The sequence below is a fragment of the Lipotes vexillifer genome, unplaced genomic scaffold (genome assembly GCF_000442215.2).
Source record: "Lipotes vexillifer unplaced genomic scaffold, Lipotes_vexillifer_v1.1 scaffold1329, whole genome shotgun sequence".
Taxonomy (NCBI): domain Eukaryota; kingdom Metazoa; phylum Chordata; class Mammalia; order Artiodactyla; family Lipotidae; genus Lipotes; species Lipotes vexillifer.
In genome coordinates, this window is record NW_006797566.1 from 802,341 (window position 1) to 814,388 (window position 12,048).

At 40.3% G+C, this 12,048-nt stretch overlaps 1 protein-coding gene across 2 annotated transcripts in view; it reads left to right on the forward strand.

Moving 5' to 3' along the window:
* Positions 1-12,048, forward strand: part of AHCYL2 (adenosylhomocysteinase like 2) — a 170,349-nt gene that overhangs the window by 104,423 nt on the left and 53,878 nt on the right. The window contains exon 1 of one of the 2 annotated variants that reach the window (XM_007469705.1): positions 11,606-11,888. The exons of the other annotated variant lie outside the window; for it this stretch is intronic. Within the exon in view, the coding sequence (XP_007469767.1) occupies positions 11,832-11,888 (57 nt within the window). The 5' untranslated portion in view covers positions 11,606-11,831. Of the gene's footprint in view, positions 1-11,605; positions 11,889-12,048 lie in introns of those variants that run through there. 2 annotated transcript variants of the gene reach the window in all.

The following is a 12,048-nucleotide window of genomic DNA, read 5'->3' on the forward strand; positions in this document are numbered from 1 at the left end:
TTGTATCTGCTAATCCCAAACCCCTAATTTATCCCTCCTTCTTCCCATTAATTTAATAACAGATTATGCAGAAAACATCAACAGGAGTACCAAGAATCTAGTACTTTGCTGATCACTGACGTATTTTAAGGGTTGGGCTCTACTCTAGCAGTGAAATAGTCCTTTGGCCCTGATTTGTTTCTAAAAGCTTCATTATAATGCAGATCATAATAGATTACAGTTGATGCAGATCAAGCAATGGAAAGCAGATTGTATATTCTTTCAGAGATAATATTATAATTAAGGATTAAAACCCTACTAAGGACTCACCACAAATAAGTCATAGCTTTGGTCAGTAGTGTATAACTAAGCCCCTAAAGGTATAAAATAGTGTTCCAACTCCTCCAAAATGGACATAAATGTATTTAACACATTGGTTATGCAAGTTGCCCCAGAGTACTATAAGGTATATGTACAGCATACAAAATTTGACAGTTTCTTAAGCCCTTACCATATGCCGGACACTATAGGCAAATCAAAGTTGGCTAAGCCCCCGAAGAGCCTGAACTAATGAGGGACGGCACATATACCAGTAACTGTAATATGAGGAAAGGTGAAAATAGTGATGTGACCAAGGAACAGTATTAGAGAAAAGGGAGATTCCTTTGTTTTTTAGGTTAGATTCCATGGCAGAACAATCATTTGAGCCGAACCTCGAAGAATTTGTTTTCCATCTTTGGGGTGTTTTTTTGTTTTTTTGGCCATGATGTGTGGCATGTGGGATCTTAGTTCCCCAACCAGGGATTGAACCTGTGCCCCCTGCAGTGGAAGCACAGAGTCCTAACCATTGGACCTTCAGGGAATTCCTTGAAGTATCTGAATATGTGAAGATGATGGAAGTGAAGGCAGAATGAATGCATTTCAATCTGAGAAAATGGCATGAGCAAAGGCATTGAGGTAGGAAAGGAGACGGCATAACAATGACACAAGTAAGAGCTACCATTTATTAAGTACTCAGTGTATGCAAACTTTTAAAATCCTTGCATCAATCCTGTGAGATGGCTATTATTATTTCCACTGTACAGATTATAAAACTGGATGGTTGGAAAGGTTAATTACACGGCAGCCAGGATACGAACCCAGGTCTGTTTAACTCCAAAACCAGAGCTCTTAGATGCTCTGCTGTACAGTCTTCACATTCAGGAAATAATAGGTAATACAGCTTACCTGGGGATACAGAATATTTAGGGATAAGTAGTGGAAGATCCTATTGGAAAGGATTTATAGAGCGTTTTTAGGAGGCAATGAAAATGGACAGGGAGGGAGAGATGAGATGCTTGGTGTCGTAGGACTCAAAAATAATTGGCAACTGATTGTTCTAGAAACTAGGGAAAAGGGAGAAATCAAAGATGACTGAAGTTTTTATATTTGGATGACTGAGGGAACAGTGGTACAAAAGTAAGCAGAAGAAACTGTTGTTTGAAGAGTGGGGGGAAAGGAAAGATGGAGCAATCATTTTGATTTTAGATATGTTGCATTTAAAGCCCAGATGAAACTCCCTGGCGGTCCACTGGTTAGGACTCACCACTTTCACTACCGCAGCCAGGGTTCAGTGCCTAGTTGGGGAACTAAGATCCTGCAAGCCGCAGCGTGGCCAAAAGAAAAAAAATGTCAAATGAAATACATCATTGGAAATTTAGGCAACAAATGTTAACTTCTCATTTTATTAAGAAGTTTGGATTGGGCTTCCCTGGTGGCGCAGTGGTTGAGAGTCCGCCTGCCGATGCGGGGAACATGGGTTCGTGCCCCGGTCCGGGAATATCCCACATGCCGCGCGGAGCGGCTGGGCCCGTGAGCCATGGCCGCTGAGCCTGCGCGTCTGGAGCCTGGGCTCCGCAACGGGACAGGCCACAACAGTGAGAGGCCCGCATACCGCAAAAAAATAAGAAGTTTGGATTAAAAGGAAGACCAGACAGAGGACAGTAGCTGGAGGTTGCTGAGAGCTGAAGCTTTATCAAAATTGACAATCTGGTTACAGAGGGCTTTATCAAAATTGAAACCCTGACCTCAAATCTCTCCAGTGTTTCATCGACCTTCTGTATCTTGCTGTCACTCCAATTGCTTCACTCCATAGCTCCTCTGTGACCACAGCTTCCTTTACTTCCACCCCTGCTGTTCTCTTTTCTTATTGCATCTGATCGCTACCTGCCCTGCGATCTCTAATCCTTTGACACCTCTGCATTCACCTGGTGCAACAGTCCCCTTCTGTTTTCAATTGCCTTTCTCTCCAGTCCGGACCTGGTCAGTCATTTGAATTCTGCCCTTTCTGGCATCTTGCAATAACACCTCTTCCCCTAGAAGTTACCTTCCTCTCCTCCATTCCATATCCAAAGAACCATTCTCTTAACCGACGAAAGCCCAAAAGGGCAATGAACCTATAATCACAATCACAATATTATGACTATCAGCTCCAGAGAAATTATCCTCTGCAATGGGAATTAACACTGTAAGGAGGCCCTGGTTTTGAAGGGGACCAGAGCAGGCATATCTTGTTGGGCTTCGTTTGTGCCTGAAATCTATGGTACTCTTATTGGATAATATACTCTAGGAATTAATTAAGAAGGTAAATAGATTGGGTCACCTTTTTTCTAGTTTTGTCTTATTTCCAAACTTCTGAAGTGTATAAGGAGAAGAGAGCTGGTATGGGGACATAAGGAGGAAGCAGCTTCTGAGGTCCCTTAAGGTGATAGTGTATAAGACTACTGTGTTGGCATCCTGTTTCTTTCTGAAACCAGACCTGTGAGTAAAAAACAGTATTGGATAGAGACTTCGAGGCAGCATTAGTCTTTTTTTAAAAAATTGAAGTATAGGGAATTCTCTTGTGGTCCAGTGGTTAGGACTCTGGCTCTCACAGCCGGGGGCCCTGGTCGGGGAACTAAGATCCCACAAGTCATGCAGCACGATGAAAAAAAAAATAATTGAAGTTAGTTGATTTGCAATATTATATTAGTCTCAGGTGTACAACATAGTGATTCAATATTTTTATAGATTATACTCAAGTGAAAGTTATTTTAAAATATTGGCTATATTCCCTGTGCTGTACAGTATATCCTTGTAGACTCACAGACGTAGAGGACAAACTAGTGGTTACCAGTGGGGAAAGGGAAAGTGGGGTAGGGGATTAAGAGGCACAAACTACTATGTATAAAATAGCACTAGTCTTGATTGGAAACCCTGCCTCCCCCAAACCTACCTACGTTGTGGTAGCTCCTGACTAGCCTCAGGGAAGCAGATAATTTACAGTGGGCGCCTATCTTTTGGTAGCTGAAGACCCTTAGACTTTCATGTACATAGCACAGGGAGCCAGCAGAGGGAGTTGTGGTCCTAGAACTTTCTTCAGAGCTTCTAAGTTCTGATTTTGCAAGAGATCTTCCCTGGCTCCATCCAAATCTCTGTGCAATAAGAATTTAACTTGAGATATGCCTGAGTTTGGTGCCAGATCCCTGGTGTGAGCAGATGGGGAGCTTCCGCATAACTATTTAAACTTGAAAGCCATAAGGAACTCTTGATCGCAAGGAAACGCCTGTTTACTGTGCAGATCCAAATCAAGCAACTCTCAAGAAATGGGTGTGCCTTTTTGACCTCAATCCTTATTGATCTTGGTATCAGTACCTCCAGTGATGCGTCCTCAGGGGCGGGAGAAAGTTAACAAGTGCCTTATGAGGGGGGTTGGAAAAAGAGGAAGCCTGACTGTTGCTGCAGAAAGTCCCCACGGAGGAGGTGGGGATACTGTCTGGGTAGCATTAAACAGTGAGTGTCCTGTAGGAACCTTGGGTGCCTGGGTGCCTGGGTGTAGTGCCTGGGTGTAGAACCTTGCATCGGCTCTGATTTTGAATCAGAAGATTTGCAGCTGGCCAGTAGGGGATTTATCAGACAGTTGACTAATGACCTTGATTTTAATATGAAGCCTCTGTGAAAGGAGAGGCAGCTTCTGCTAGATATTGTGAACTTGTGAATCACTAGGTTTGGCTCTGCTTTTGGGCACTCAGAAAACCCTGGCATTTCCAAACCACTTTCCCTTTTGCTTCAGGACATAGATTACTCAAGCCTGCACTATGGAGAATGGGGACGGTAATGAGGGCACCTCAGCTTTTCACGTGCCTGAGTGGATGGTGAGTTCTTTGGTCACTTTGCTTTTCCTTCTGTTTCTTGATAATGAGGCAGCCATTTCTGACAGGTGTTAGGGATCGCTGTGAAAAGTCCCTACCAAGACCTGTGGTTGGGAAAATAGTTATTACTCTAATTTCTGATTAATTCCTATGTCCTGGGTCACCCTTGCAGCTTTCCTTTCTTTTTTTTCTTTTTTTTTTAAATATTTTTTTAAATTATGAATGAGCTGGGAAGGTCTGAGAGCTGCCTGGCCAGAGTCAGCTTATTGCCTGGTTGTCTGGGCTGGGGTGAGCTTCCCCGCTGCTGCTGGTGTACTGCATGGATTGTGTTATACTGTGATTGCTTTGCATTCTATTTGCAAACTAATGCTTAGTTTACTTCTCATGAGGGTAAAGAAAAAGAATAGTGAGGGGAAAAAAAACAAAAACAACTTGTAGAAATGGTGCTCTCTCTCAAGCCTGAGAAGACTTAAGACATTTATCCCCTATCTGCCCATTTTTCTCCCACCAGCCAAAACAGTTCCCCAAATATTCTTTATATGTGTGTTTCTAAAAGGCAGGAAATATGTAGCTCTCTTTTTAAATTAATTAATTAATTAAAAAACATTTTTGGCCATGCTGCATGGCACGTGGGATCTTAGTTCCCCAACTAGGGATCAAACCCGTGCCCCCACTACAGTGGAAGAGTGGAGTCTTAACCACTGGACCACCAGGAAAGTCCCTATATAGCTCCCTTGGTACTATTTTTCAAAATATCTTTTTTGCCTGATATTTTTAATATAATTATAATAAGGACTTAATTTGTTGATAAGAACTAGCACATAAAACCTAATATTTTAGATCCAATTTTAACTTTTGATTTAAAAACAGCAACCATCCTTATGTTCCTGTCTGCTTTCTTCCAGGTTTAGCCTGATTTCTTATAGTCTATATACTGCTTATTTTTTTATATATATATTACACACACACACACACACACACACACACACACACACACACATATAATATATATATTAAATGTATATATTTTTCCCCGTTGAAAACTGGTTAGGCTGTATACAACATATTCCAAGTTCTTTTCAGTGTTTATGGAATTATGGGCTTAGAGAAATAACCATCAGTAATGAGACTGATATTTAGTAGACCTAACAAAGGCCCAACTGACTAGCCCATGTTTCAACTCCCATAACAAGTATTTTTGTGCGGTTATTCCTCTTGTTCTTAATGTTGTTCCAGAACCTTGTGCTCAGTTTTAGATATTTGATCAAAAGAAATCCTACCCATCCACAAGCTTATTTCAAATAATGCAGTGTTTTAGAACTAATGGAAAAAATTCAGATAATAATTCTAGTTGGATATCTAAGTTTGTTTTTGAATCTCCAGCACTCACTAATAACAAGAAGGGGAAGCAGGAATTCTGGTTTTCTTAGGTGAGGGCTCACATTAAGATATTAACCTTTGGTACTTCTATAAAGGAATATTACAGAAGAATTCCGCAGAACACTGGTGTGTCAATTCAGTCAACGGAAGTGTGATAGTAACTCTTATTCTCATAAATAATACATCTTGATGCTGTCTTATCGCTGAGCACATCCTCTCAAGAGGAGCTCCTACTGGACTTTTACCTACTCACCTTCTTTTTATTTAAGTGAACAAGATAACTGTCCTAAGGAGTTAGTGTGACTATTGCTCAAGCGATACCACCTAAGACTTCCCAGCTTTTAAAAAATATTCTTTAATAAAGCACAGCTCTGCTTTGTTTTCAATATGGCACCTCTTTTACTTAACAATTTCCTGGCCCTTCTCTCTCAAAAACCAGCAAAATACCTTTGATCAGTAGATTTTTTTAAGAACAATGAGAAAAAGTAGGGAGGGGCTGGCCTCAATAACTCAGTTTTTTCATCTGTTATCTTTCCCTTGCCAAAGATTAACCTCTTGAGGCTTTCTTTCAGATACCACATAGTTGTTAAGTTCTGACCTGGTCTGAAAGTGCTTCGTTAGGCTGCCACCAGTATCCACTTAGCCACCGCAGTGAGCCACTGAGCACCCTCTAGTGTGTTGCCTATAGATTTCCAGACTTTACCTGTGAAGTGTTAGAGTGCCTTTTAATCCCCAAGAGGAAACCCTGGAGCCAGTTCCCACAGTGGGTCAAAATTTCCATTTAAGACAGCTTTAACAAATAACTCATGTTCCAGTTTACATATTAATGTAATGAGACTATCCTTGCCCCCAAAGGAAGTATGACAAGACTCTCAAACCTTCTTTCAGGGGGAAAATTTAGCAGAGAAGGTGCATTATAATACCTCCCTTCTTGTTAATGATCAGTAGCAAAAAGGGACTGGCATACCCCTCAGAGAATAGGACTCAAGACCACAGACAGCAGTTGACAGTACTCACATCTCTGACTCCCAGCAGGGAAATAAGCCAGGACGAAGTTTGAAGAACCCGTCTTGAGAATTGACAAGGTAGAGGTTCAAGTTAACATTCCATCATTCACTGGAAAACTTCTGCTAGAGCCTCTGCTCCCCAGCTATTTTCATGTGAAAGATTTTCTTAGCTTTGTTCAGGCAGTTTTACTGCTAAAAGGTTGGGGAACTCATCCTTTTAAAGACTGTCTTTATTAATTTATTTTCACTTCCCCTGAGAAATCTTTAGTCCCTAGTGGTAGGTGAAAATACCTCCTCTTATGTGCACAGAGATCAGCAGTAACCTTTTTTTAAGTTTCTACATCTTAATATTTCCTCCTCCCACTCAAGCTCTTTGTAGTACTGGGTACTTTTCCATAGGAAATCTAATTCACTTTCTTGAGTACCCAGCCAGCTGGTTACCCGATTTTCTTTCTGCTAGAAGTAATCCCTTTTATAGATGAAGAATTTGTTCCAGCAGCTGATTTGGCTTGGAAGGGAGAGATGTCTCTAAGAATGCTTGAACCATATCTAGTTGGAAGTGAGACAAAAACATTTAAGGTATCTGGTAAATGGCCGTAGAGGTAGCTTCACTATAACTCTGGGTCAGGATTGACACTTAAAGCAAAGACCCATTTGAGAAACTGATGAAAACTATGGACCCTCTCCCTAGGAAAATATACACATACACAACATTTTGCATTCTGTTTTAGAGCATCTAGACATCCATGGACTCTAGGTGAAGAACTTTTGACCTAAAAAAATAGAAATGTTAATATTGTATATTTGTGTATCATTATGTTGCCTCTAAAACCTTCTCACATACATTATTGTATTTTCTCAGCACACATTTGAGATAGACAAAGTAGGTATTATTGTCCCTATTTTACAAATGAGGATTACAGATGTTAAGTACTAGAAATGTTAAGAAATGGAGATACAAAAAAGAACCTCTGATCACCATCCTTTGTAGTACTACTTTCTGTACTTAAAAAGGAATTAATTTGTCTTTTCTTGGCCTGCTCTTCTGTAGGGTAAATAGATCTTCTATCCTCCCCATGAGTCCTATTTTTCTTAATGTGTTAACCGTCTATCCTTAGCCTTAAATTGTAGAAATCAGAATTAGACCCAGTTCTCTTTATATCCTGTGTTGTGTATAAAGAAAGGATCACCTCATTCCATTCTCTGACCTTTGAAATAACCTTTTCTTTTCTGCCTATGAATATGCCTCCATGGTCATAGCCATAGATAGGATAAAATGGTTGGTTAAGGAGAGAGTTAAGAGAGTTAGGGCGAATTGATTCATGCTTGGAGAGAGTGTTAGAGCAGTGGTTCTCAAACTGTGGTCCCCAGACCAGCAGCAGCAGCAGCAGCAGCAACACCTGGAAACTTGTTAGAAATGCAAAATTTTGGTCCCCACCCAGATTTACTAAATCAGAAACCCTGGGGTGGGGCCTTGCAATGCATTTTTATAAGCTCACTGGGTGATTTTGATGAACCTAAAATTTGAGAACTACTTTGATAGATAAACTTGTTAAGTGGTAAGGCTTTTCCTGTCAGTCATAGTATCCTAAATTGCCTTCTGGCTGTATTTGGTATAGAGCTGCAGCTCCCTCTGCTCAGGCCTTAGTGACTTAAGCCATTAGACCAAGGAGTTCCTTTTCACCTGAATGAAGAAAATGAGGAACCAGCTGAGAGTGTTCTAGGGTGAATATCCTTGGTTAGGAAGAGCAGAAGTTTAGAGACTCATAAAGCAAGCAAAAAGATATTGGTCTGTCTCATTTCATGAAATTGTGAATAAGAGATCAAGATTGTCATGGATGATGGTGAACATCAATATTTGTTTCAATTTTTGGTAGTGGTATTGGGCAAAGTTGCCAATTAAAGTGCTGTTAGATTTCAAATTTGTATATGATTTAGCCATTACAGACTTGTGGTTTGATCAGAGCCCCAAAATTATCTGCGATGATGTCCTTTCTGAAACCCAATCCAATAAGAAAGTAAATTTAAGGAGCAATTTTAAATTAAATAAATTTAAGATAAATTAAGAGGAATGACATGTATACACCGATGTGTATAAAATTGATGACTAATAAAAAAAAAAAGAGGAATCAGGTGGGGCTGGTACACCCAGGGGAGTTTTTGGTCTTCTGATCAATATCATAAGGTTTGGTGTAGTGGAAAGAGCTTCGACTCTGGTGTAAACACAGGCTCACATTCTAGTCCCACTTACTTGCTGTGAGACCTCAGGCAAATCATTTGTTCTCTCAATACAGTCATTTGTACTTTCCTAATTTGTCAAATGGGGATAATTATGCCAAATTTTTAAGATTCTCATACTGATTAACACAAGTAACATATACACAGGCCTGTGCGTAGTAGGCTCTTAATAAATATTAGTTCTCCCCTTATTCTGTTCTTCCAGGGACCTTTTCTCTCAAAATGAAGATTATCCTAAAAAAAAGAATCTATCATTTTTTGTTCTTTCTTGTGCTCAACAAGTACTCATTTAAAAAAAAAAAAATCATATCTGGGATTTTATAGTTAGGGAATTTAAAATGGCTTAGCTACAAAGAACATGAACAAATCCAAATAATTTCCAAAGCTATTATCTTAACACCATCTATATGGATGACATTTGCGGGGAAATACAGAAATGATTCACAACTGAGGGCTGGTTCAGAGGGCTTGTTTTCTAATGGGGAGATCAATATGTAACAATCTATTATGAAGACCAGAGGAAATAAGGTAGAGAGAATGAATTAAAATAGATGTGGAAGGATCTCTGACTTCTTTTGGGATCTAACTAACCTAATTTTTTTTTTTTTTTTTCCGGTACGCGGGCCTCTCACTGTTGTGGTGTCTCCCATTGCGGAGCACAGGCTCTAGACACGCAGGCTCAGTGGCCATGGCTCACGGGCCTAACCGCTCCACGGCATGTGGTATCTTCCCGGACCAGGGCACAAACCCGTGTCCCCTGCATCTGCAGGCGGACTCTCAGCCACTGCGCCACCTAACTAACCTAATTTGATTGCCTGATTCTTGGTCCATGCAGTGGTGATTTTCTGTGGCATTGTCAATATGACACTTTCAAGGGTCACATTCCAATAATGAACCTCTTCTCCATTTGCTGACACATCTGTCGGCATGCAAATGTTAACATCACTAACCCCCTTTCATCTTCTATTCAAATTCAAAAATAAATTACCTGTTCTCTCTAGGGTCAAACTCCCACATCTTGGAGATGAGCAATGATAGTAAATTACTGAAAATAACAAGTGGATAAACAAATAAATTGAAATGGTCTCTGGGGAAATGCATGAGGCATAATTGTCTATTAGGTATACAGCCAGTAGTTTGTTCTCCGACCCTTCTCATCTGTTCCATCAGCCTTCCCAGGAGAATATGTCTCTCCAGCTCCTTTCTCTACACTGGTCACTCTTATCATGCGTTAGCCCATAGCATCTTTCCATGATTAATAGGCAGTCACCTCTGTGCAAGATTTTGTTTTATATCTTCTGTGGAATATTTTTATGAATTGTAAAGTTATCAGATTTATCATGGCATAAAAGTCTACAAACTAGCTCCTGTTTTTTCTTCAGCTACATGCCCTGCTACTTCTAACTTCCTGTATACATGTACTTGGTTCTTTGTCATACTGGGCTCCTGGCAGTTCCGTGTTCCTTTTGCTCTGTGAATATTGCTCTATGTACCTAGAAGGGCCAACCTACTTCACTCATCTTGAAAATTCATTCTCCTGAGTCAAGTATCAGATTAAACTCCTCTTCTAGGAGAACTTGCCTAACATACCCTGCTAATTTTATGTCACCATGTTATATGCTGCCACTGAATCTTGAACACATTTCTGTTATACATACAGCCTTGTATATCTTTCTGTACCTGTGACTGACTATTCCATGAACTATGTGAGAGCAGGAACTATATGTTTTTTTCTACATTTTTAACTCCTGACACTCTAGGAACCCAATAAGTTTCTGATACATAAATCAAAGAATCAATCAGAGTCTATGCCTCCATTAAGGGAGAAAAGCTGTACACATAAAAACAAATATTTCATTTATTTATTCATATATATATTTAGTACCTTTCTCCCTGTGCCAAATGTTGTACTTGGCAGGAAGAATAAAAGGATGAGTAAACGTGATGCTTGACCTGGAGGAGCTCACTTTCTCATGGAGTAGCAGACATGTGATCCCTCATTTCAGTGATGCTAAGACATTACTGATCATCACATGTGCCATTATGTTATGGACAAGCACTCATTCTAAAGGAAGAATTCAAATCACATTCCCACCCCAATCTCTGTAACATATAGTTGAATGTAGCTTTCCTATTCACTGGGTCCCTTTCAGAAACCAACAAATAAATAATGTGATTCTTTGCCCTTTCATTTGACTCTATTTGATATGCAACAAGGTCATTATGATTCTGGGGGCCCTGAGGAAATAGAAGACTCCCTATGCCAGTCACACCTTCCACAAAACACAGTTTTTGAAAAAAGCAAGCAGATCACTCGACACCTAATCAGCAACAATCTTGAGATGGGACTAGAAACCGAATGTCAAAACCTGCATAAAAAGATGAACAATTAAGAGTAAAGCAGTGGTCTGAGAAAGTTGATTTTCTTGGTGACAGAGCTGAAACCTGTGTTCCCAGTTTGACTAACCCAAGGACACAGAGTGTAGGTTAGGGGCTGCCTGAGCACTTGGCTCCTTTTTTTTTTCTTACCATCTTTATAAATTCCCTGATTGTTTTAGTGGCTCTGTAGTTAATTTTTTTCTAATGAGACTAGGTTAGCTAAAGTCATCTGACATGGAAAAGGAGGAGGTATGGTTAAAAAGGAAGCTAATTAGCAAGTTAATTATAGCAGGTAAAAAAGTGCACCGGTTATATAAATAAGCTATTGTTATGCACATGCAAGTTGGGCCTTGTCAAGGGACTTGTTAAGGTTTAGAGGTCAGAGGATCCGTGTAATTAGGTGTTTAGGGAAAAAATAATAATAATAAAAGCAAAACAGCTACCAGAATTAGGAATAGCTGATGAGCCACTAACAGAAATGCCTTATTAAATTGGGCTCTACTGCTGGAGGGGTCGTTGGAGTGCTTCAGGGTTTCCAGGGAAGGCACCACCACCAAAACAACGAAAAGAAAAGCTAGCTGGAACCAGAGCCAACAGAATTGCTGATGAGGAAAGTTTAAAGGCCTAGACACAAGGGCCCCTGGACTGGAGAGGTGGCAGTAGGGCTGGTGATGTCACTATGCTGAGCAACAAGAAGAAATACATTGTCAATGGCAACTCTGGGATTAAAGCCCAGGTGAGGCTAAGCTCTTATTTACCAGTCTTGCTGCCGCTATAGCCACTGTTGTAAAAGGCCAGCTGCTTTTGCCCTCCTTTCCTGCTTTCGTCCCTTCTTCTGGCGTAACGTGAGCTGCTCCTCTCCTAAGTCTCTTTCCCTTCCTCCCCTTGATGCCTGT